This window comes from Mastigoproctus giganteus, chromosome 3 (genome assembly GCF_048544385.1).
Source record: "Mastigoproctus giganteus isolate SK-2022 chromosome 3, ASM4854438v1, whole genome shotgun sequence".
In the NCBI taxonomy this organism is placed as follows: Eukaryota; Metazoa; Arthropoda; class Arachnida; order Uropygi; family Thelyphonidae; genus Mastigoproctus; species Mastigoproctus giganteus.
The window spans coordinates 232,485,883-232,510,939 of record NC_143577.1 but is presented as its reverse complement, the minus strand read 5'-3'; the positions used below and the strand labels follow the sequence as shown (position 1 = coordinate 232,510,939).

At 36.5% G+C, this 25,057-nt stretch overlaps 1 protein-coding gene across 1 annotated transcript in view; it reads left to right on the top strand.

Moving 5' to 3' along the window:
* Positions 1–25,057, top strand: part of LOC150088841 (uncharacterized) — a 78,106-nt gene that overhangs the window by 12,478 nt on the left and 40,571 nt on the right. The window contains exons 3-4 of the mRNA XM_090370337.1: positions 2,713–2,837; positions 14,324–14,466. Coding sequence (XP_090226463.1) covers positions 2,713–2,837; positions 14,324–14,466 — 268 coding nt within the window. The remainder of the gene's footprint in view (positions 1–2,712; positions 2,838–14,323; positions 14,467–25,057) is intronic.

Sequence of the window (25,057 nt, the reverse complement as noted above, 5' to 3'; positions counted from 1 at the left end):
TTGGGGAAGAGCATCTCGCTCACGAGCCATGCATTGGAAGCAATTTTATCTATGTGATCTTGATGGAGATCATTATAGTGTCTGCCATGGAGTGTCTTCTCTGCCCATCTTTCTAGCTTCATTTGTACCTCCTGGTTGGGGGGGACTCCTTGCTTAGGTTGAGTGGGGTATACTGCTTGTCTATCTTCCTTATGGCCCGGTGGAGTGCTGCTGTGTGTTTCTGGAAGTAATCCTTCAGGTTAACGATCACTGTCTTCTGTTGCTCAATGAGGTCTATCAGGCCCCTTCCTCCTTCTTTCCGGGCAATTGTCAGTCTCTCCACAGCAGATTTCGGGTGGTGTTGGCAGCTCTTGGTCATCATTGTCCTTGTCTTTCTCATGATATCCTCCAGCTCGGTGTTAGTCCAATCTATGACTCAGAATGGCTTTAACTGTGTTCCCTCCGTTCAGCTTTGCTTTCAGCAGGCTTCTGAGTCTCTGATGGTATTTTTCGGTCAGGCAGGCATTAATTTCCTTGTGCTGTAACTGCCGAGCCTGCATCATCCCCAAGTATTTGTAGGCCTCTCCCTCTACCATGGCTTCGATCTCTTTACCACTCTACAGCTGGTAGTTTCGGTTGACTAATTTTCCCTGACACAATTCGTGGGTCTTGCATTTGTCCAGACCAAATTCCATCCTAATATCATTACTGAATTCTTCGGTGATCTGGAGTAGTTGCTGAAGGTGCTTCTCGGTTCCCGCATAGAGCTTGATGTCATCCATGTACAGCAAGCTCTATGCAGTGGGTGAGGGTGTACAGGTTCTTCCTTCCTTCTTTGAGGTTATATCCGTACTTGCTACTGTTGAGCATGGTAGATAGCGGGTTAAGTGCTAGACAGAACCACAATGGGCTGAGGACATCTCCCTGAAAGATTCCTCTCCTGATGGGGATTGGCCTGGTTGTGACGTTTACGACCTTAATGATGGTACTCCATTTCACCATCGTTTCTTCTAGGAAGGTTATCACTATCGGATTGACTTTGTAGATGTTCAGCTCCTCTATTAGCCAGCTATGAGGCACAGAGTCAAAGGCCTTGTGGTAATCGATGTAGGCTGTGTACATGTTGCGCCGCTTCTCCGGCTTGCTCCATAACCGCTGCATCAATGGTTAATTGTTCCTTGCATCCTTTCTGTTGTTCGGCCATTATGTTCTGGCTCTCCAAGTGGTCTGATATCTTCCTGGTTATGCAGCTGGTCAAATCTTGTACATTGTTGGGAGGCAGGCGATTGGCCTATATTTTGCCGGTTTCTTGGATCTTTAGAACAAATCAGATATGTGATTCCTTGAGTGGGAAACTTTGGGATTGTCTCTGGGTGCCTTATCATTCGGGTGAACTGCTCTGCCAGGTGCTTGTGTGTGCAAGTGAGCTTCTTGTACGTACCAGTAGTTGTGGACATTTATCTATTCCTGCAGTTCACCAGTTGTGAGAGTTCTTGATCATCTGTTTTACTACTTTTTCCTGAATCTCCCACCCTCTCATTTCTTGTACGTCCTTGGTTTCCTTGCGTTCTAGTTCTATCCAGGTGGCTCGCCTGTTATGTCTTACTTCCCTGCTCCATATGTTTCCCCAGAACTCCTCAATCGTCGTCTTCTTGGGTGGTCCGTTCCCTTCTTTCCCATCTTCTCCGAGATTCCTGTAGAAGCCTCTTTGGTCCTCATCGAAGATTCGGTTGTTTATTTTCCTCTGGGAGCTCTCTTTGTATCAGCGTAGTCTTCTTGCTGAGTGCAAGGAGGTTCTGCTTCAATGTGTCCAAGTTCTCCTATTTTCTGATTTTATTGTCTCATGTTTGCTGGGGACGCTGTCTCTCTTGAGGATGCTCTTCACTTTTCCAATTAATTTCTTACTCCTATTGCCCCGTTGGTACTGCGTCAATTGGCCTATCTTGACTCTTAATTCTTCTTATTATTATTATTCAACAAACACCCGTGCACAGAAATTATCTAGGAGGGTGGTGCATACATACATCAAACAAAATTTATTAGATAGTAACATAGAATTAAATCAGCAAAAACAAATAAATAAATAAGGAGGAATTACTATATAGATAGTCATTTACACTATGAATTGATTGTCATAGTAAATCTGTTGAATGGTATTTCCTCAGTCCTTTAAGAATCTTATGAAGACACTGTACAGCATACATTACAGATTATTAAGAGTTCATAGGCACTTAGTCTTGTTACAAAAACTAAATGTAGAGTTCCCTTTCCAAGAATCATGATTTAGTGATTATTGGAAAGCCCTTTTTTGTGCTAAATGAATACATGTTATTGCTTCATTATCCTACCAACATAGAGATGTTGAAATATGTAGTGTTTCTTTTGGTGTTTGAATATGTTATCAGTGTTTCATGAATTGTTTTATCGCAACTATTAAAGAACAGAACTATACAGGAATACAAATGGTTTTGTTATTACATACATGATCAGTAAAAAATTCATTATTACAACTTTTTGAACTTTCTTTTTTTCAACCTATTATTACAACCTATATTGTACTTTCTTTTTTTTTTTTCCTGTGTATATGCTTTGAAAGAAAGCAAATACACTATACAGTTTTTATAATTAATATTTTGCTTTTGTTATAATTAATAAAGCCTAACAGTTTTATAACTTTAGTTATTTAGTTTATATCTCATTTAATTAATATATGTGTATATTTTTCATCCCTAGAACATGTGAAAGGATATGGACAGGGTTAAATAGCAGAGCATGCAATATTATAATAGTGATTCTTGTGTTCACTGAAGGCCTAGTCATTTTATCTGAAGTGCTCATCGATTTAGGAGTTGTTCGAGGTAAAAATAATTTTTTGTGTGAAGTAGTGAGATTGGCATTAAATTTTTGGGAAGCATAAACTTTATTTCTTTATTAATTCTTCTCTTCTTCTTCCTGCCCAATATTAGGCCTAGTGGCCTTTTATGGTCTCTATCCATCTTTGTAGGGTCTACGTCTGTCTCTCCTTCCCCGGGGTTTGTAGTTTAGAATTTCTTTCAGATAGCGTCCATCCTCCATTCTCTCTACGTGCTGGATCCATCTGTTTCTGCGAGTCAATAAAATTCAGTACTGAAGTTGTCTCCAGTTTTGACAGGATGTCTTGATTTCTTTTCATGTCAAGTCTGGTATAGCCTGCAGTTCTGCACATGAAGTGCATTTCTGCACCAGTCAGCCTTCTCTTATCCCCTTTTCTCATTGTCATTGGCTCAGAGCCATAGGTTAGAATGAGTCTGGCGAGAGTGTTATGTATTTGTGTCCTTGTTTTCTTATGCACCAGATTAGATTTGAAAATATTTATAGTTTTAGCTATTCCTATGTAATTATTTATTTTTTTGCTCAATATCTTTTTTTTTTTCATAGGACAGTTATCCTGGGAATTTTAAAGTATTTATTAATTATTTATTTAATTTATTTATTTTTTTTATACAAGTTATTGTTAAGGTACTTTTCTTATTTATTTAACAATTCCAGTATGTTGCTGCAACTCAGTCATGTTATTACTCAGGATAAGGGAACTGCTCTGACATCTAGCAGCTTTTTTAATGTTTTTATATACACTTTTGTCATTAATTAATGTCTCCATCAAAGATTAGAATTGTTACTTGCTTCAAATTATTCAAGGAACAACTGAAAATAATCACATTTGCTTAAAAAACCTCATCCATTCATAAAGGATAGGCTAAGTTGGAAATGAGTGAAATAGACTAATGAGTTTAACTTTTGTAATGTAGTTGATGAAACTGATGAAGTAGTTAATGAAAATAGTGATTAAGGATGTAATATAGAAACATCTCGATAAGAATGAAATTCTAAAGGGATCATAGCATGGGTTTGTGAGGAGGAAGTCTTCCCTGACAAATCTGGTTAATTAGCATGATGAAGTCATGAAGCATTTTTAGATGCACAAAATTTCGGTATTGTATTTACAGCTATGGGGTTTTTGTCAATGATATACAAAAACTTTGCTAACAGGGATACAGAGGTGATTATCCCTTTGTACATGGCAATGGTTAGGACACATCTTGAGTACTGTGTACAGATCTGGAGATCTCACTTTAGGAAGGATGTAGATCTGCTGGAATGGGTGCAGAGAAGGGCAACCAGACTGGTGAAGGGAACAAAAGAGTGCTCTACCAAGAAAGGCTTCATTCTGCAAATTGCAGCATCTGGAAGCTAGCCACCTGTAAAAAGATCTGATTGAGATATTTAAAGCCTTGAATGGATTGGATAATCAAAATGTTGATGGCATCCTTCCTCTTACGGAGCCTACACAACGAGGGGGCATAAACTCAAATTGAGGAAGGATGGTTGCAGGACAGATGTGTGGAAGTTTGCCTTCAGCCAGTGGGTGGTTGATTGTTGGAACAGGCATCCATCTATTGTTGTGGAAGTGGATGGTTTGAATAAATTCAAGGAAGAACTAGACAAATCCATGGAGAGTATGGATGGGGAAAGTGTGTAGGGTTTTTTTTTTTTTTGGATGGTGCCTTTATAAGCTTGCTTTCTTGCATCATTTGCCACTACTAATATAATTTTAGTGTAGTTTTTTGATTTGGTTCCTCATGAGATTTTACTATACAAACAGGAACTTTCTGGGATTACTGGGAAGATCTTCAAGTGGATTTGGAGCTGGCTAAGTGAAAGGAGACAGAAAGGTAATTAATGAGCACTTTTCAAAATGGGCTAATATAGCCATTGAGGATCCCTTGGGATTAAGCTTTGGGCCCCTCTTTTCTGCAGTGATATTGATGGGGGTAAATTGGCTTAAATTGGTTACATGTGTGGTCTGAAAGATGGCAGCTGAAGTTTAATCCTACTAAATGTACAGTTTTGCAACTTTAGGAAAGAAATCAGTGGGGGGATGACATACAGACACTAGAGGATATAGAATTAAAGATTCAAAATGAGGAAGGTTTAGGGATTGTGAACAAGCAGATATAAAATTTTCCTTGAAGTGTGAACAGATGGATAGAAGGATCAGACCATCAATGATCAATATGACATTTGCAAGCAGGTAGAAAAATGTTATTATTCCTCTTTATAAATAAGGAGGTATGATCAGTGGTGAGCTGTGAATATTTTAACAATGGGCTCGCAGTTTTTCTGACTTTCTACCACATAAATTTGATCGATCACGGAAGTGATGTCATCTGTGGCTTCCACTAGAGGTACTTCCCACGCTCGCACTACTAGTAGTGTGATTAGAGCGGGTGACCCATTTTTCGTGACCAGTATGATATCTCGAGTCAGGGGCAGATTTAGCGGGGTGGACAGATGCGGCTTTTATCCCCTTAACCATGCATATAAGTGAATGTGTAAAACGTTCCTAGGTCTATCTAAAAACAAAAAAAACTTAAAAACCTGGTCGTCATGCCTTGCCTTACAATGATAACTGGATACGACAGTGTCGGCAGTTTTAACCTTTTAGAATTTTTGAATAGTATGACATCACAATCATGCTTCCTGAAGTTACTACTGCAGTAAGTATAATTGCAACAATACAAATATTTGTCAACAATTTCTTTTTTCGTCTCGCATTTTCATTACTTTCAATTGTTAGGTTCCCCTAACAGCTGCATATGTCACTTCAACTACAAGATCTGTTCATCAGTCGGTGCTATTTTACAGATATATTTTGATATGTTGCACTTGCAAGTATACATCTCTTACTTTAGTTATCATAAATCCATTGTATCTTGTCTTCCATAAATTATGAAAATCTGTGAATGATCAATAAAATATTTACAATAAAAAAGCTCTTATTTCGTAATCAATATATACAAAGCAAAATACATAAAAGAAACGCGAAGGATGTTTTGCATAAACCATCTACTGCACGTGCTCGGCACACGTGCAACTTTTTTATTTGTCTTTTCAAGAGGCGTTTTTTTCCAAGATAATCTTCTCATTTAATTATAAATTTCACGATTGCATGCATAATGGTACACACAAATTGCAACTAACACGATTCGCATGGAGTAACAAGTTTACGAAGCTTTAAAAAAAAGGAATGAAGAGAAGATTCTGAAAATTTATGTTTTTTATACGATTGAAGATTTCAGTAAAGGGGAAACATATTTCACCATAATAATGTAGAAAACCACACAATTCCAGCTATCACTATTTTCACAAATGCAATAACATCGAGTTTACTACCTGTTTATAATTGCTTGTAGTAACAGAAAAGCCCAATAAACCAGAAAGTGCAAATTGTTTTTATTGTTTTATGGTCATGACTTCCAGAAATGTGCTTTAGAAAAATATCACAAAGGCATTTAAAATTGATTCTTATAATGGAACATATGATAACGCTGAAAGTGTAGTGCATTTTAATGATTTGAATTGGTAACTAATACAATTTACAAACCATGCTCACGACCTCTTATATGGCCTTAAGGTCACGCTCATGACCTTAAAAATGACATTTTAGAGAGATAAATAGCTTAGTTATATGGCGAAAATTTCAACTTCCGAGATCTTGAAGCAAATTACCAAAAAACAATGTGTTATTGGGTTCACATTACAATATTTTAATGATACTATGGTATCTCTGGAACTGATTAATATCGTTAAGTGGAGTGCACTGTATTGTATAGCTACGCAAGTAGTTTGGAATGTGGTATGTATGAATGTTTAGCATTCATTTTTTGCAATTAATGTTCATATTTTCGATTTTGTTGATACTTGATACTTAGGAAAAAACTCGTAAAGCAAGAACCGCCTGTATAAAAACAAATATTACATAAAAAGTACACAAAAAATCACAGATTACATGAAAAAATATTATTTCACAAATATTCAAAAAAAATTTATTCTAAAAATTGCCATATACAATTTACTTCTTTATTAATATTTGTTGTTGATCTTCTGCTTTGCTCAATAGCTGAGCGATGATTACAGAGGAATAACTTAACGATCCAGATCAAATTAAAGCAATGGTTTTCCATTTAGATGTATGGTCTTCATAATCTGTAACGTGTTTAATTGTCACAATATTATTCATTACACTGAAAGCTCACTCAGCTTCAACTCTGCTAATCGCAATGATTTCAAAGATATTTTCTGGCTTTCTTAATTGAAAAGGGAATTTCACTCGATTTTAAAGATAAACTGCCTTCGACAAAATCTCTAAAATCATTAATTTTTATTTCATATTTTATCAGAAAACTTAAATTTCTTATTCAGTTTTCACTGTCTTCCCACCGAGACGAAAGTTCTTTCACACTCCACGATTTTGGGTAGCATATGTTTAAAATTTCTTTCAATGGTATCGTTATTTTCTTTATTTAATTTAAAATTACTCTGTTGTGTTAATAACTTATCCTTTGAGGATAAAACAATGCATTTAATAACTTGTCACAAGGTAATTTTTTTTACTTTCAATTTTGATTCCTTCAAATTCTTTCCACTTCAACATGCTCTCAATTTTAGCTTCATAATTTCCTTCAGAATTTTTCAAATTGGCAATAGCATTGATAGTTTGAATAATTAGTTTATCTGCTTTTACCATAGTGATTCTGTAAAGCTTCTGAAAGGTAAGAGCACTCCTGCAAGATGTCGATCATTAGTGCTAAATGGTTAAGAAATTCCAAATTTAAAAGTCGATTTAATAATCTGGAATATTTAAAATTCTGATTCAAAATGTTTGCACAAAGCGGGATAATTTCTCCAACCCACAATTGCCATCCACAAGCTACCAGCTGCTCATCGTGGCCCAAACACATGACCGTTCTTTATAGTTTCCACATCAAGTTGTTTAGCAATCATCCTTAATTCGCGCTAGTTTTTTGGAGATTGGTGATAGTTTTTTTTTTTTTTTTTTAATTATTGCCTGTATGCCATTATATTTTAGAACATTTTCTACACAGTTGAAAGGCTAGACAAAGTTTCAAAATCTGCCAACTTTTCATCTTCGTAAAGTTTATATACTATTTTAGTTGCCTCAATCCCCCCCCTCTATGTTGCTACTCTCACTAGTTCTTTGAAACAGTGCAAAATGTCGGAATCACGCAGATATTCTGCTACTGTGACCATGTAAACATAGACAAGAGAAATTTACTGGAAGGCGTGGATCACTCACTTCTCCGAAAAACATACGCCCATTTGCTGGAGTAAAGGGGAACCACAACACAGATTGACCAGAGGCTATTATCTGTGTTGGGAATCTTCTTAATCCTCTGACTGGTTATGGAAAGCATATTGACTAGCGCAACTTCTCAGTATGTGACTGCATAGGTTTTACGGACACCACTAACATTGTGGAATGGTAATCCTTTTCACCCTTAATTCGCACTTTCTAATTACCTAAATTGCTTAAAGGCCAGAGGTGAGAACAATGCATACACAGTTGTCTCTCCTAATCCGTTCGTTATATGGAAATTTTCTTCGTTCAATGGAAACTATTTTAAATGTAATTACCAAGGGGAATCAAAAAATTTGCTATAAAGAAGTTCGTTAAACAGAGGTCGGACTGTAATTAAATCAAAAATGAAGCAATTTTAAAATTTTATAACTGATGGCGCAATTGATCATAATCGATCAATTGCGCCATTAAAATGCTGGGAATGGGGCCCCCTCACCCCACTATAGTTTCAGCTCTGGATACTCAATAATTGCATTCAGGATTTTATTTGTAAAATAAATGATTGTCTCAACAATGGGTTAGCAAATTTTCAAAAAAAAAATAACAATGGGCTCTTGCGAGCCCACTATAGCTCACCACTAGGTATAATAAATAAATAAGTTCTGGGGAGAAGCTTCTATCTATGAAAACTGTTGTCATTATACATGTCAGACATAGCCTCTTTCTGTACATAGCTGTGAGCAAATTTGGTTTGCTACTTAGTGCATTGATTTTATGTTGTGGGGGCACTTTGTCATGAGTTGCTTTGGTTACTGAACTACTCTAAATAAAAATGTATGCCCTAGTCTCAACCTGGGTTTTGATCTATTTTGGGATCTCATCAGTGGGCAGATAGGGATTGTGAAAACCTGAACAGCTCGGTGATAAGATATATAACTACAGTATGTGAAATAGTGCAGTAAGTGGAAGTAGCTATGGTTAAGTCTCAAGTTATGAAAGCTATAAAACATTACTGTATATGTTGGGCATAGCCTCTTTCTGTATATAGCTGTTGGCAACCTTGGTTTGCTACTTATTGCATCAATCTTTTAACTTGTAGCGAAGTGCTTCCACAATATGAGATTGTTGCATTAAGTAACAAACCCAGTTTGCTCATAGTTGTGTACAGAAAGATGTTATGCCCGACATGTACAATAACTTTTTATAGTTTTCATAACAAGGCTTTTCCCAAACTCTAACTATGCCTACTTTGTTCGGTGCACCATCTCTCATCTTATATATTGTGGATATGTATCATGACGAAGTTATTTAGGTCTTCATAGTGGCTACTCTGGATTTACATTGGAGAATCCATCTTTTTTACTTGAATTGACCCCTTCTCCATTATAATTTAGTTGGTGACAAAGAGTTTCTTCATATTTTTTCTGAAACTTAGTTTTTTACTGTCTTTTTCTTTTTGCAAAAAAAAAAAATAGTAAACCTATGCTAAAAATTGGATTTTTTTTATTTGCAAATTTTTGCTTATTTTCATTAATAAATTTGTTTCAGCTGTGTTACATTGAAAAATAGAAATTCTGGACAATTTGCATATTTCTCTGTAATATGTCGTCATTTCATCTTATTTGTGTGGTGTTGAAGCTAATTAACAGTGTCTTTCAGTGAGATGCAAAAGAAATAATGCCAAATTTCAGAAGACATAATGCAAAATTTTCCATGTCTTGTAAAATCTGAAAAAAGGTAAGGCATTTGTGTTTTGCTGTATGTAGATGTGATTTTTCAATTTCAAGTGATGGATAGCGATGTAATCAGACATTTGCAAACAAATACGTATAGGAACAGCGTGTAGTACATAAAAATAAATGTAGCATTTCATAGTGACAAGGATGTCATACATGCCAGATGTTTATTTGCATATTTTATCATAGAACATAATCTTCCTTTGAGTTTGTGCTGATCATGTAGATGAATTGTTCAGAAATATGTTTCCTGATAGTTAAATAGCAAAAAATGAAGATTGTGGAAGAACAAAAGCAACAGGCATTGTTAGGGAAAGAAGAGGAGTGATGGCTCTGAAAAATGGGCCATTTTTAATTGCTATAGAAGACAGTAATCAAAGTAATTCCAAGATATAACCGATTATGGTGTCCTTTTGTAATACAAAAAATTGTCAGAGTGAAAGCAGCTTGCTGTCAGTGGAAGGTTACTCTACATGTTACAGCATTGGGCATCTTCTTCTGAACATCCTGAAAGCATGTGGGATTCCTTTAAAAACCGTTTGGCACTTAGTGTTGATAATGCACCTGGTATGATAGGGTATTAAAAAAGGAGATTGAGTACCTGTTGGTAAAAGACTGTTCTCGTCGTGTTAGTAGTTTGTATGTTGAAAAGGGAGCTGCATGCTTTCCTAAAAAAGTGGATGATTATTTGGTGACCATTTACTACTATCTAGAAAGAAGTGCCAAAAGGGAAGGCAGTTTAAACAATTTCAACTGATGCATGATACTGAAGTAAAAAAGATTTTGAAGCATGTGTGTATACACATTGATTGTCTTTGGTTAAATGTATAACTAGACTGAAAAACAGTGACAACCTTTGACAAGTCTATTTAAAGAAGAGATTAGAAGTGGTGTGAAAAACCATATGAGTACTTCTCAGTTACCAAATTGAAAGGTACAAGTGATCACTAGCGAGTGCAATGATTCATATCCAAATCCAATTCATGATCCAAAAGAAGCTTTGAAAGAAAACAGAACTTCTGAATCACAGACTTCTGGTGAAAGCAATCCTATGCAGGTTAAGCAATCTTGTAATACTGGGCACATTATTCTCACTCTTGCAGAAAATCTATTCGTGTCCCTCTCTTCTGGCTTGAATAAATCAATTTAAATATTGCACAAATGTTTTAAAGTCTGAACATATCTCTTCAATCCAACATACTTCCATACATCCATGTACTGAGGTCATTACTCCTAGATATGTTGACGAATGTTATATGCAAATTTATTGTACCAACAGTTTTTAAATCTTCCACTTCCATTTTGAAAGTTGATTACCACAGCAGACTAAGTCAGAAGGGTGATTCTGACTAAGTTATAGGCATTTCTACTGCCAAGCTCATGGAGAGTCTAAAACAGGAAGTTAAAATTCTGTTCTTTTGTTCACTGAAGAAAAATCCTAGTTAAATTAATGTTTGAAGGGATTACTGTACTATAACAAGTCCTATGGGTGTATTTTAATGTAAAATATATATTTTGTTACTGAAATTTAATTTGTAGTGCAGTGTGGACTTGACAAAATCTCCTGCTTTTTCTGAAAAATCTGCTGTTTTTGTGGGGAACTCCTGCCTTTTTCAAAAAAAAAAAAAAAACCTGTTTTAGCACAAAAAGTCCTATCAACTATGAAATTGGATTGTTGCTCTCTCTTTTTTATTTTGTGAAATGGGCTTTTTTTTTTTCTTTTTTTTTTTTTTTTGCTGATTCAGTATGTTCACATCATGAAATCATTTGGCCTCATCAATGCTAATGTATAAATATATGCATCATGTTTAATTAATGAACATAAACTCACTGATAACTATAAATTCATTTGTATGAAATTTGTGTTCTGTATAAAGCTACATTTACATTTGGATATGTGCTTCAGAATATGTAACAGCACAAATCCTTAGACTAGAGCAGCAAAAAAAAAAAGAGCTCAGAGTAGTGAGAATAGTTTGGCTCAGGGGAGGGGAGATTCCTAAGGGCATTTATCCTCTGAATCAATCTTATTTGTAATGTTTGCAGAATGTAAGCAGCCTGTATCAGGACTTAATAGATCCACAGAAGATGCCTTTATATGTTTTTGATGCAACAAAAGTGAGGAGATTAAGCAAAAATTTAGCATTTTTAAGGGTGAATTTGAGTTCTTGAAGGAAAGGGTTGATGCCTTAGAAGAAACTAAAGCTACAAGGACCTATCAAGCATTCAGCTGTCCAACTCAAGGCATCAGGCAGCATGGCAGGATCACCCAGTGCAGAAGGCTTTGGTTCTGCTGAAAGTAGCTATTGTTGGTGACTCTGTTGCAAGAGAAATGAAAGATATATTATGAAAAAGGAATAGGCGTAACAGTACCAGAGTAGGTCTACCAGGGGCAAAAGTTAATGATATTGTAGAACAGTTTCATATTTTAAAGGGCACAAAATATGAGATTGTGTTTATTGGTACTAAAGATATTCAGCATAGGCATTATGAGATTTACTTAACAGGTGTGATGCAATGTTGATGGAAAGCCATGGTTTGAAAGTGCTTGGAATTTTTCCCAAGCATCATAGGAGAGAGTATGTAAGAATCATGTCAATTAATTTTGCCCTGACAACATTGTGTAAGGCTCATGGATAGGATTTTTCTCAACATGGCCTGCACTTGTTTACTGGAAGGACTTTTTATATGAATGGTATATATTTAAATAGAAGAGGTGCAAGAATATTTGCTGATGCTATTGAAGGAGTGTTAGATGATTGTAAAACTGCTAGTTTTGGATAATATGCAGACTAATAGTTTAGTGACAGCTATAAGCAAGGCGAAATTGATACATACAGTGCTTCTATTTGAACATGCCATAGCCTGGAAAGCAAGGTGGGAGTAGGATTACAAGGTCTTTGGGATAAATACTCATGTGATAAACAGTTATATGGGTTATGTTAAGATTGCTGAGTACAGACAGGCACTCACATACTTGCTTTAGTATATTGGTTAAATCATTGAATGCTGACATAAAAGAAGTATCAGAAATATGATGGCATTCTGACATAGGGGATGAAGAATTTGAGTACAGTGAGCATGTGCCATGTATGTGTAATGTTAGAGTGGTTTCCAACACACATGTCCATAATGTGTGCATGTGCATTGTGTTGGGTTATGTTCTTTTGTTTGACTGGCAACTTGCTACCAGAAAGCAACAATCACTTGGAAAGTTCCTTCCTTACACCCATCCTTTTTGCAAGTAAGTGGGACCATTTACTATATATATGCTTGGTATCATCATCCCCACAAGAGTATGGGGTGAGGAATCACTTGAAAAAAAATTATGTATGATGGTTGATAGTTAGAGCAGGAGAGGAATCAGATGTTGCAGGTATAAGGAGAAAGTAGAATGCAACCTCTAATAAGACAGAAGGAGAAAGTAACAAGAATAAAGAGGAATAAGAGGAATTATTCTGCCATGGGTAAGAAATAATTCTTACCCCTTGCAAGGCAAAGGATCAGCAATAAGTGATCTTGCCTTATCTCCTGACTTTAAGCAAGAGACTAAGGTCAGCAGATGAAATCCTACCCCATGCAGAGGAATGGTGTTTGCCACAAGAGTCCCATACAGGAGAGTGTCATTCCAAGATGTAGATCCCATCCTTGGCAAAAAAAAAGAAAAAAAAAGAGGTCTCGAGGAAATCTCACCCTGGTCTAGTCACCAGGATCAGTAGTAATAGGACTACACTACACTACAGAAATTGCATATATGTGTTTCTGTCTAGACAGCATTACTCTGCAGTCATCTGGTACAGAATTGCCCAGGATCACTGTACAATTTGCACTACAGAAAGGATGTGCTCTAAAATCAACAACAGCACGTGCGTGAACTGGCTGATTTACCATTCTGTACTAACTTGCAGGAAATTATCTTTATGCAAGGTGGTTCACCGCCACACTTCACTATTTCTGGAAAAAAACTGGCTCGATATTAATTTTCTTAAAACATGGATTGGCAAAATTGTGCCAGCAGATTGGTTCTATTTTGACCATGATGTATTTCTTTTCTTTTGATGCTGGTACAAAAAAAAAAAAAGAAGCTTACCAAAGAAAGTCAACAACTGTTGAAGAACTGGAGAAAATTATCATGGAAGTGACTGGCATTGTTGCTGTGAACTTCCCTTTGTATTTAATGTGAAATAAGGCAGTCAGATTGAGAAAGTTCTTTACCATGCTGGTGCCTATGTTGAAATTTGAATTGTTAAGTAAATGGTGTAAAATTGTCTAACAAACATTGCTTGATTAAATCTTTTATTCCCATGGTACTCCAACAATACCTTTTAAAAATAGGATGTATTGACTTTCAGATTACTGTCATGAGATTTATAATTTAGTGGATTCTTTGATTTTAAAATTATTATTTTTTTCATTATATTTACTGCCTTTTTATGTACATATATAATGAATTTTAAATATCTTACAGACCCGTCTTGGAAACCCAGGAATGTAAACTGTACACAGAACTTCCCTTTGTTCTCTAGTGACTTAATTAGCCCTAAACTTAAAACAGCCAAAACTATCTTTTCATATTTAAGCATTGTATTATTAACAATATTTATTTTAGAGGTAAGTAACTTATAACTTGTTTTGTACTTAATCTATTTTATTTCGGTCATGTGTCATTTTAGTATTTTAAGAATTGTGCATGTGATATTTCCTTTGAACCTATAAATTTCATTAATGCTAAATATTATAATTAATAAAAAAAAAAATTATTTTAAAAGTTTACACTTATATATGCAGTGTGCTCATATGGTAACTCCATATGAGCACACTGCATATATCAGTGTAATTTTCCTGAGGAGTGTTGGCAATCCATGCTAAGTAAATAGCGAGCTTGGGAAACCTCTAGCTCCTGGTTTTCCTGGTGTGCGATGTGTTTTGATCTTATCACTTCAAAAAAAAAAAAAAGTGATTGTGAGTTTATCAAATATTAGTAGAAATGCAGGTTTCTACAACAAGCCTGAGATATAAGACTAGATGGTTTTGGGGGTTTTCTGAATATCGGGTCCTTACAGTTTACATCTGTTAAATACATTGTACATGTTGCAAAATATAGGAATAAAAAATAATATACTATGGTGTTTTCAAAATGGAAACATTGGACAGTACATGGGTACTTTCATAATTTCTCCCTTTCCATTCCAAGAGATTGAGCTATTATCTTATTGTGTGAGATTATGCATTATACTTAAGTTGAAGTGTAAGGGTTATCAGTCTTTGCCTTTAGTTATAGTACATGATCCATAATTTTCTTAAAACATTTCTTGCCATTTCGGTTGCCTCATGCATTTCAGGTTTCCTTTAAACAAAATTTCATATATTTTATAAAACCACATTTTATATGTTGTTAATTTAAAAAGCTCTTTTTGTTCCAGTCTATGAATTAATTCTATATTTAGGATGATCTCCCAGCAATTGTAGTATATCACTGACCTCAGAAAACTTCCCTGTGGCTGTCTAAGCAGTGTTTCCTAGGTAACAGTTAAACCCATTATCATATGATTGGATGGTTTGTTCATAATAAATCCCATAATATATGTCTCCTATTGGTTGCATTTGGGAATACTCTGCTCTGGGCGCCTCCGTAGCCAGGTGGGAAGGAGCAGCAGTGCGTAGCACACGCTTCTTGATTAGACCGGAGTTCGAGCCCGTCATCACCAAATACGGAGGATGCGGAAAGGTCAGGGAATGACCACCGCATTTCCCGGAGCAATATGGCAGTTGCTAATCCTCCTAAAAACCAAAATAACAACAATAACAATACTCTGCTCCACATATAGGAACAAAAGTAAAGACTTCTATATGTTTTTACTGATTAGCTTGTATTCCCCATGTGTCACTGGTCAGAATTACTGAGCATAGTGTGCCCTTTCATACTGCCAAACAGATATAGTGTGTGTGCAGTTTTATGTTCTCATATTTAACATATAAGAACATAAAAATGCATATAAATAAAAAAATTTAAATAAGCAAATAAAAAAATTGCCTATAGATGCATCATTAATCACTCCCATTTTACAAAGATAATTTAGAAGTGTGATCTGTTTCATCAGTTTCAATTTGAGACCTTTTAGGTTTTCTTTTATTACACTTAGCACATCAAAAACTCCATTGGAAGCGTCTCACTGTTTTCATAAAATCCAGTTAGTCTCCACGGCATTCTAAGCTTGTGAATAAGTTGGTAAAGGTTTGTAGTGAATTGCATCTTCAATGAATTCAGTGTTGTCTTTGGCACTATCTTCTTTGTTTACTAAAGTCTATTACCTCCATATTATATTACCTCCATAGATATTTCAATAAGTCATCAAATTGTCATCCACATGGATGAAATTGTCAGTCATTTAAATGGTCAAAATTTGTGATTCCATTTTGCTTCAGTCATTCTGATAAAGGTAGTAGATTGCCTTCATAACATTTTTGATCACTACCAGAAAATTCTCCTTATGATAAGCCAGATTTCCAGAAAAAAAATTTATAGCCATTACAGGTGTAACAGTATCCTATGCATCTTTCATCAAACAAATTAAATCTGTAATCTTCATGCTTGTCAATCAGTCAGTTGGAGAACCAAGAATCACATGAAATAACTGTTGAAGCTTTTAATAGTGCCCATGTCTATTCGCTGCAAAACAGAGGTTGCATTTGAAGGCAAAAACACCAGTTGGATAAAATCTGCATGTGAGGGTGCACTGGCCAATTTTCTGCAAGTAGTAGAATCCCCCACCCCATCATTGTTCCACTTATGTATTTTTGAAAAATATCAGAAGCTATCCATGCCTTCTTATTTATTAGTCACATATTCAACAGGAAGCTTCTTTACATTTCTGAAACAGGTGCTTCCATGATTTTTAAATTACAAAAAGTTTTTTTTTTTTTTTTTTAAACTTAAACACTTTTGGGTCTTGTGCCGCTAACACATTTTTCGCCTTTAAATTTAAAAGTTGCATGTGAGTTTCATGTTATAAAACACTTTCAGTTTTGTCTGCATTGTAGATGTCTTCTTCCCTGTAATCTTTCTTACATTCTACTCAAACGTTTTTCACCCATTCACTTGCTGTTTTATAACTTACTGATAGGTCTTCTCTGCTGGCTGTGGATAAACAGGTGTTATGCCAGTTATGATAATGCCATCCTTTGTTATGTGTATAATTCTCATGCCTTAATTGTTTTGCATATTTTTCTGTCTGTACCTTTAAAATGGGGCTGTTAGCATTAGCATTAGTAGAGGCATATGATGCAAGAAAGCAAGCTTATTCAGCATCAGCCAAAAAAAAAAAAAAAAAAAAAAAAAAGCACAACCACTACTCCCATTTTACCCCTCCGTTCGTTCGAAATACCTGTCCAGCTGAGCCTTAAATTTGTTTAGGCTATCAACAACAAGTGATGGAAGTCTATTCCACAAACCAACTGCCCGCTGGCTAAAGGCAAATTTCCGTACATCTATCCGACATCTGTCCTTCCTCAATTTGAATTTATGCCCTCTCAGGTGATTATTCTGAGTAAGAGGAAGAATCCCATCGGCATTGAGCATGCTCAAGCCATTCAAAGCCTTATACACCTCTATCAGATCACCTCGCCGATGCCTAGTCTCCAGACTCTGTAATTTGCAAAACTTAAGCCTTTCTTCGTAAGAGCAACCCTTTGTTCCATTCACTAATCTTGTTGCCCTTCTCTGTACTCGTTCCAGCAGCTCTACATCCTTCTTGAAATGAGGCCTCCAGACCTGTATACGGTACTCAAGGTGTGGCCTGACCAATGCCTTATACAAGGGAATAATCACATCCCTATCCCTGCTAGAAAAATTCCTGTATATCATTGACAAGACACCATGAGCTACTCTTGCAGCTCGTCTGCACTGCTCAGAAAACTTCATATCTGCCTGCAAAATTACCCCCAGGTCCTTTTCATTCTCTACCACTGTCAGCGTAGTACCACAGAGTTGATACGTTGATCTGGGGTTACTGTTTCCCATATGTAGTAGTTTACATTTGTCAATGTTAAACTTCATTTGCCACCTCTCAGCCCATCTGCTCAACCTTTCCAGATCCTGTTGCAGCAGCACAGCATCAGTAGTGTCCTTAACAACCCTGCCAACCTTTGTATCGTCTGCAAACTAGGACATTAAGCTTGATATACCATCATCTATATCATTTATAAATACAGAAAACAACAATGGATCCAACACTGAACCCTGAGGAACTCCACTAATAACATTAGTCCACGTTGAGCAGTGTCCATTGATTACCACTCTCTGTCTTCTGCCACTCAACCATCCCTTTATCCATAGCAGCAATTTGCCTCCAATGCCACACTGCTCCAATTTGTGCAGCAGTCTTCCATGTGCAACAGTATCAAAAGCCTTTCTAAGATCCAAATATATAATATCAAAGTTATTCCCTGCATCCAGTTCTTTTGTGACTACATCATAGTATCCAATCAAATTGGTCAGACAAGACCTGCCCTTAACAAAACCATGCTGTGTCTGAGCTATAACTGAATTCTTGTCGAGATGATCCTGCAGTACTTCTTTAACCAGTGCCTCCATTAATTTTCCTGGAACCGAAGTTAAACTCACAGGTCTATAATTACTTGTGTCAGCCTTTGATCCTCCTTTGTGAATTGGGGTTACATTTGCACATCTCCAGTCTATGGGTACCTCCCCTGAGTCCAAAGAAGCTCTCATAATTATGGCTAGGGGTTTGCTTACTTCCTTTGCTGCCTCCTTTAATATAACTGGATAGATCCCATCCACCCTGGGTGCCTTTTTTATGTTTATCCTTAACAATTTCTCCTCCACTGTTGATTTGGAAACCAGAATTCCTTTGTATCTTAAACCATTCTAGAAGTGCTAGATCAACATTATTCAAGTCACATTTTCTTGCTTGAAGTGAGGTTGTTTTCTAGTGCAGACAAAATTGCTTCTTTGTTTTTCCATAAAGTTGAAACCATAGATGATGATGATGAATCAAAGGGCAAAATCTCCACTACTTTTGTCACCGGTGGTCTAACTCTAGGGAATATATTGCAGAAAGAGAACACAATAGCTCATTGGTCCGTACTTTGAAAACGGGCAGACCAAGTTTGTTCAATATATCCATGAAGCATACTTGTTATATATGTGAAATTTTTGTGTGTAAATACTTGTAAACTTAACTTGGAGATAGCCTTTGTTCACTGTGCCCATGACCTTTATATGTCTGTGCTTGTTATAACCAAGTCAAGCTTGGTTATAACAAGCACAGACAAAATTTGTAAATAAAGAAAATTAAATATAAATTTTCCTGAAATCTATGTGCCTTGCTGCACAAAAAATATCTAATAGCAATTTTTTTTTTTTTTTTAACACTTTCTTGGTTTGAAAATGATAGTTTCTAAACACGAGAAAGGTTTCAGGAGTTAGATTATCACTTAAATCCGAAATTAGTGCACTTGTTGTAGCATATTATAAAAAAAAAAAAAAGATAGTTTTGCCAATAGACTGTCGATCTAGTAACACAATAAGATTTCCAAGTCTGTTAGTAGAGATCAAAACCTTTTGATTGAAATTGAAGATCATGCAATGTGGAAAGATGAAATTGAAGAACAGAATGGAACAGAACAGGCTCAGATGATGAGTAATAATGTGAAAGTGACATTGAAAATATTTTATGGTGTAATGAAATATTAGCTTACTCATTTGATATAGAAATTATTATCAGGATGTGTTAATGTAGGTTCATTCCTTAGTATATTTGCTAGTGTTCATAAAATAAATTCTGCATTTATGAGGTGCTATCCAGATATTAGAAGAATGGTTAATAACACTAGTGGTAACAATTCAGATTTTTCTGCTATATTTATGCAGTAGTTGAGTACCTTAGAATATATTTTTGCAATAATTTCTTCATTATATGTCATTCTGTTATATACAATGTCCGTGTGATTTTTGAAAGAGTAACTCAAAAGACCAAATAGTTTGCACTAACTCGTGTTTCAAGCTGGGTAAGACAACTTAGAAACACATGCCATACTATGAAAAACCTTTGGAGAGTATACTTTATTAGAAGCATATGATATTCAAATGGGTTTCATTGTTTAAAGGCTATTCGTACCACCCTAACAATTTCCTTAAAGACAAAATGACTGTGTTCCACCATCTACTTACCGTGTTGAACAGAACTATGCTGCAGCTTAATCTTTTCAGAGAAAAAATTAAACCCCAAATGAAACAAATGTAGCAGTGTCTTGGAGATTAAGTGAAAATAAAAGGTGATATTTGACAATATTATGAAAAAAATTTCAGGCATTCTTCAAATGATGGCAGAATCACTAGAATTCAGAATATTGTCTCAAGCAGAGTAAATTGAAGGAGACATGATGCAAAAAAATTGGATAAGTTAAATGAGTATTACTTTTAAATATATTATATGATTGTTATGGTAGTACCTTATACACCACAAGATACATGCCTCATAAAATTTGTCCAAGATTTAATCCACACCTGCAAAAAGTTAGCCACCAGATGTTGTGAAACAGCAAATTAAAATAATTTCTTCTGGGACAGTTGTTAAGCAGAGGCACATGATGCAAGTAAGCAAGTTTATATAGCATCAGCCAAAAAAAAAAAAAAAATCCCTTATTCACACATCCACTCGCTCCAAATGTTTGTCAAGTTCTGCCTTGAATCTATTTAAGCTATCAACTTCTACAACGACAGATGGAAGTTTGTTCCAGCAGCCAACCACCCGCTAGCTAAATGCAAACTTCCGCACATCTATCCTACAACTGTCTTTCGCACATCTATCCTACAACTGTCTTTCCTCAATTTGAATTTATACCCTCTCATTCTGAGCAAGAGGAAGAATCCCATCAGCATTCAGCATGCTCAAACCATTCAAGGCTTTATACACCCCAATCAGATCACCTCACAAGTGTCTAGTCTCCGGACACTGTAATTTGCAAAACTTAAGCCTTTCTTTGTGAGAGCAACCCTTTGTTCCATTCACTAATCTTGTTGCCCTTCTCTGTACTCGTTCCAACAGCTCTATGTCCTTCTTAAAATGAGGCCTCCAGACCTATATACAGTACTCAAGGTGTGGTCTGAGCATTCCTTATACAAGGATACAAGGGGATAATCACCTCCTTATCCCTGCTAGAAAAATTCCTGTATATCATTGACAAGACACCATGAGCTACTCTTGCAGACCGTCTGCACTGCTCAGAAAACTTCATATCTGCCTGCACAATTACCCCCAAGTCCTTTTCATTCTCTACCATTGTCAGTGTGGTACCACAGAGTTGATACATTACTCTGGAATTACTGCTTCCCATATGTAGTACTTTACATTTGTCAATGTTAAACTTCATTTGCCACCTCTTAGCACATCTGCTCAACTTTCTAGATCCTGTTGCAGCAACGTACTGTCATTAGTTTCATTAACAACCCTGCCAACCTTCGTATCGTCTGCAAACTTGGACATTAAGCCTGATATATCATCATCAATATCATTTATAAATACAGTCAGTCCTCATATAACACGTGTTTACACTACACGAATTGAATCATATATGATTTATAAATAGGGGAACGATATTGTATATAACACGAACCGAATTCGCTTATGCACGATTCGCCTTTGTGTTTACAAGAAATGGCACTCGAATGCGTAATCACCCCAACTGAACACAACACGATAGGAATGAAGAGAGGATTCTGAAAATGTATTTATGTTTTTTTATATCAGTGAAGAGGAAACACATTTCACCATAATAACGTAAAAACCCACACAATTCCAACTATTGGTATTATCGCAAATGCCATTAGATCGAGTTTACTACCAGTTTATAACAGATTCCACTAGCAGAAACACAACTGGAAATTGTTTTTATTGCTTTATGGTAGTAACCCCAGAAATGTGCTTTAGTAAAATGTGAGGTGTTAATAGTGTATCTCTGCCTTTACGGTGTTGTTTATTCAATTGCTACACGTGCACAGCTTTGTTTATGTGTATCAAGCGTGCCTCCTCATTTTGTAATTGTGCTTTATTCCCTAAAGATGAGCAAAATACTTAAAAGGTGTGAAAAGGAAACGTCCTGGTGAAGACACTACAGATTCAGAGAGAAAAAGGAAAGCAATATCGATAAACAGAGGTGGACTGGGTCAAAAATTCTTACCCGGGAAAATTTGTAGTGGCCTCATACTAGCGTTTATGGCCAAAATCACACCGGCCTCCAGCCCACCGAGGTTTCCCCGGTAAGGCTTATGGCCAGTCCGCCTCTGTCGATAGAGAAAAAATATGAAATTGTGAAACACTTTGAGTGAAATGAAAGTCCATGTGATATTGCACGTGCTACAGGCCTAAATGAGGCAATGCTGAGAATTACAGAGAATGCAGAGAAAATAAAAACAACTTTCATAGCAGGAACAACTCAAAGTGTAATTAAAATCCATTAGATTAAGACACAAAGAATTGGAAGAGATGGAACAGCTGTCATCTGTTTAGATAGAAAATCTAACAAAAAACAAGTTTGCTTACGATAGAAGCAAAAGCATTAGCAATATTTTATTACGTAATAGTCGTAATAAAATACTTATGTATTTAATTATGATTATTTATTGTGTTTGGTAATGTTTTGATTACAAATGTGTGTTCAATCTTGGGTGGTCGGCACCTAACCCTATTTTTCCCATAGAGCCTGTTGTTTATATTGCACCAGGGTTTCTAGGAACACAACTATCGTGCAATACGAGAACTGACTGTATAGAAAACAACAATGGACCCAACACTGAACCCTGAGGGACTCCACTAATAATATTGGCCCACGAAGAGCAGTGTCCATTGATTGCCACTCTCTGTCTTCTCCCACTCAACCATCTCTTTAGCCCTAGCAGCAGTTTGCCTCCAGTGCCACACTGCTCCAATTAGTGCAGCAATCTTCCATGTGCAACAGTATCAAAGGCTTTTCTAAGATCCAAATATATGATATCAAAGTTATTCTTTGCATCCAGTTCTTTTGTGACTACATCATAGTATCCAATCAAATTAGTCGACAAGACTTTTCCTTAACAAACCCATGCTGTGTCCGAGCTATAACTAAAGTCTTGTCTAGATGATCCTGCAATGCTTCTTTAACCAGTGCCTCCATTAATTTCCCTGGAACAGAAGTTAAACCAGCAGGTCTGTAATTACCTGTGTCTCCCTTTGATCCTCCTTTGTGGATTGGGGTTACATTTGCACATCTCCAGTCCATGGGTACCTCCCCTGAGTCCAGGGAAGCTCTCATAATTATGGCTAAGGATTTGCTTACTTTCTTTGCCGCCTCCTTTGATATAACTGAATAGATTCCATCCACCCCAGGTACCTTTCTTGTGTTTATCTTCAACAATTTCTCCTCTACTTTACTCTCAGTTATTACAAGATTATCTAGCTTACTGCCAGAGTTGATTAGACCTCTGGCATTCCCCTCCCTGAATAACTCCTCGTGTGGATGTCGATGCAAAATATTCATTTAGTTTATTTGCTACCTGAGCAGGATCATCAACAGTTGAACCATCGATATCAAGTGGACCAATCTGATTCATCCCCTTTCTTCTAGTAAAGAACTCTTTGCTATTTTTCTGGTTCGAGCCCATCACCACCAAATACGGTTTTTTCTTTGCATCCTTTGCCAAAGATTTCTCATAATCTGCCTTCGCCTGCCTGACCTCCTTTGTAACTTGGTTACAGACCAGCTTATATCTATCATAGGCTTCTGTGTCACATGTGAATTTATATGTATCCCGTGCATTTTTCTTCTCTGTCACATGTCTAATTAGTTCATCTGACATCCATTTAGGCCTAAATCGTGAACAATATTTCTTTGTCGGTATGAAAAGCCTAGTAGATTCCAAGATTAATTCTTTGAATGCTTCCCATTTTGAATTTGCTGTTGGTAACATCATCAGTTGGTTCCACCGTATAGAATTTAAATACTGTCTCAGACCACCATAGTCACCTTTACAAAAGCAAAAACCCTTCTCTTTACCCTTAATGGTAGTTACCTCTTTGAGTAAATCTCACTTCAGCACACTGTAATCACGGTCACCTAGTGGTTCCTTTATCTGCAGATTCTTGATGCAGAAGAATCATTACTGATAATCAGATGAAGAGTATTACTCCCTCTAGTTGCCTCCCAAACATGCTCCTGTAGAAAACAGTCATCCAATAAATCCACAAAAGCCTTGCTAGTGTGTGAGTGACCAACCCACAAATTCCAGTCAATATCCGGGAAATTAAAATTCCCCATTATAAGACACTCTAATTTACTTGCACACTCTATTTCTCTGCACAATTGCTCATTATACTCATCAGATTCATTAGGCCTATAACACACACCCACTCTCATTTTTCCTTTCCCAGTGCTTTATGTCACACCAAACAGACTCAACATTGCATTGTCCACCAACATCAATTGGATGCACTTCCTTAGATTTTACGTATTTCTTAAACTAACAGCATAACCCCTCCTCCCTTCCTGTCCTGTCTATCCTTTCTGTACACATCATTGTACTCCCCAAATTCCAGTTCTGCACTGCCGACCGGGCTAGCCAGGTGGGTAAAGTGCCTGCCTGGCACCCAAAGGTCATGGGTTCGAATCCCGCCTCGGGCTTGGATCAAAGTACTGCAAAAACCTTGGGAGGTGCATTATGGCCACAGAAGCCGATGCGCCAACAACTACCAAAAAAAAAAAAAAAAAAAGTTCTGCACTGCTTATGTCTGTGTGACACCATGTCTCTGATATCCCAACAATATCTGCCTTTGATGAGCTTGAAGTGCTTCAAGCTCATCGAATTTATTAACTATATTCCTAGCATTGGTATATATGCAAGTATATATGCACTTGTTTCTACTCTTAGTTACCCTAACACAGCCCATGTATTTACTTCCACTATGACTCCCAGCAGTCCTGGAAATTCCCATTTCCTTGCTTTCCAGGCTGCTGCTCAATTGCATTTCGATAGAAGTAGTGCAAGAATCACTTTTACCTCTGCCAACGGTTACTATTAATCTATTATCCCCCCCCCCAAGCTAGCAGATTTCCGACCCACTTAACTCTGCCTTGATAGCATCATCAAATATTCTTGCACCCTTTCTATTTAAGTGTATCCCATCCCTGTAGAAGCAGTCTCTCCTGT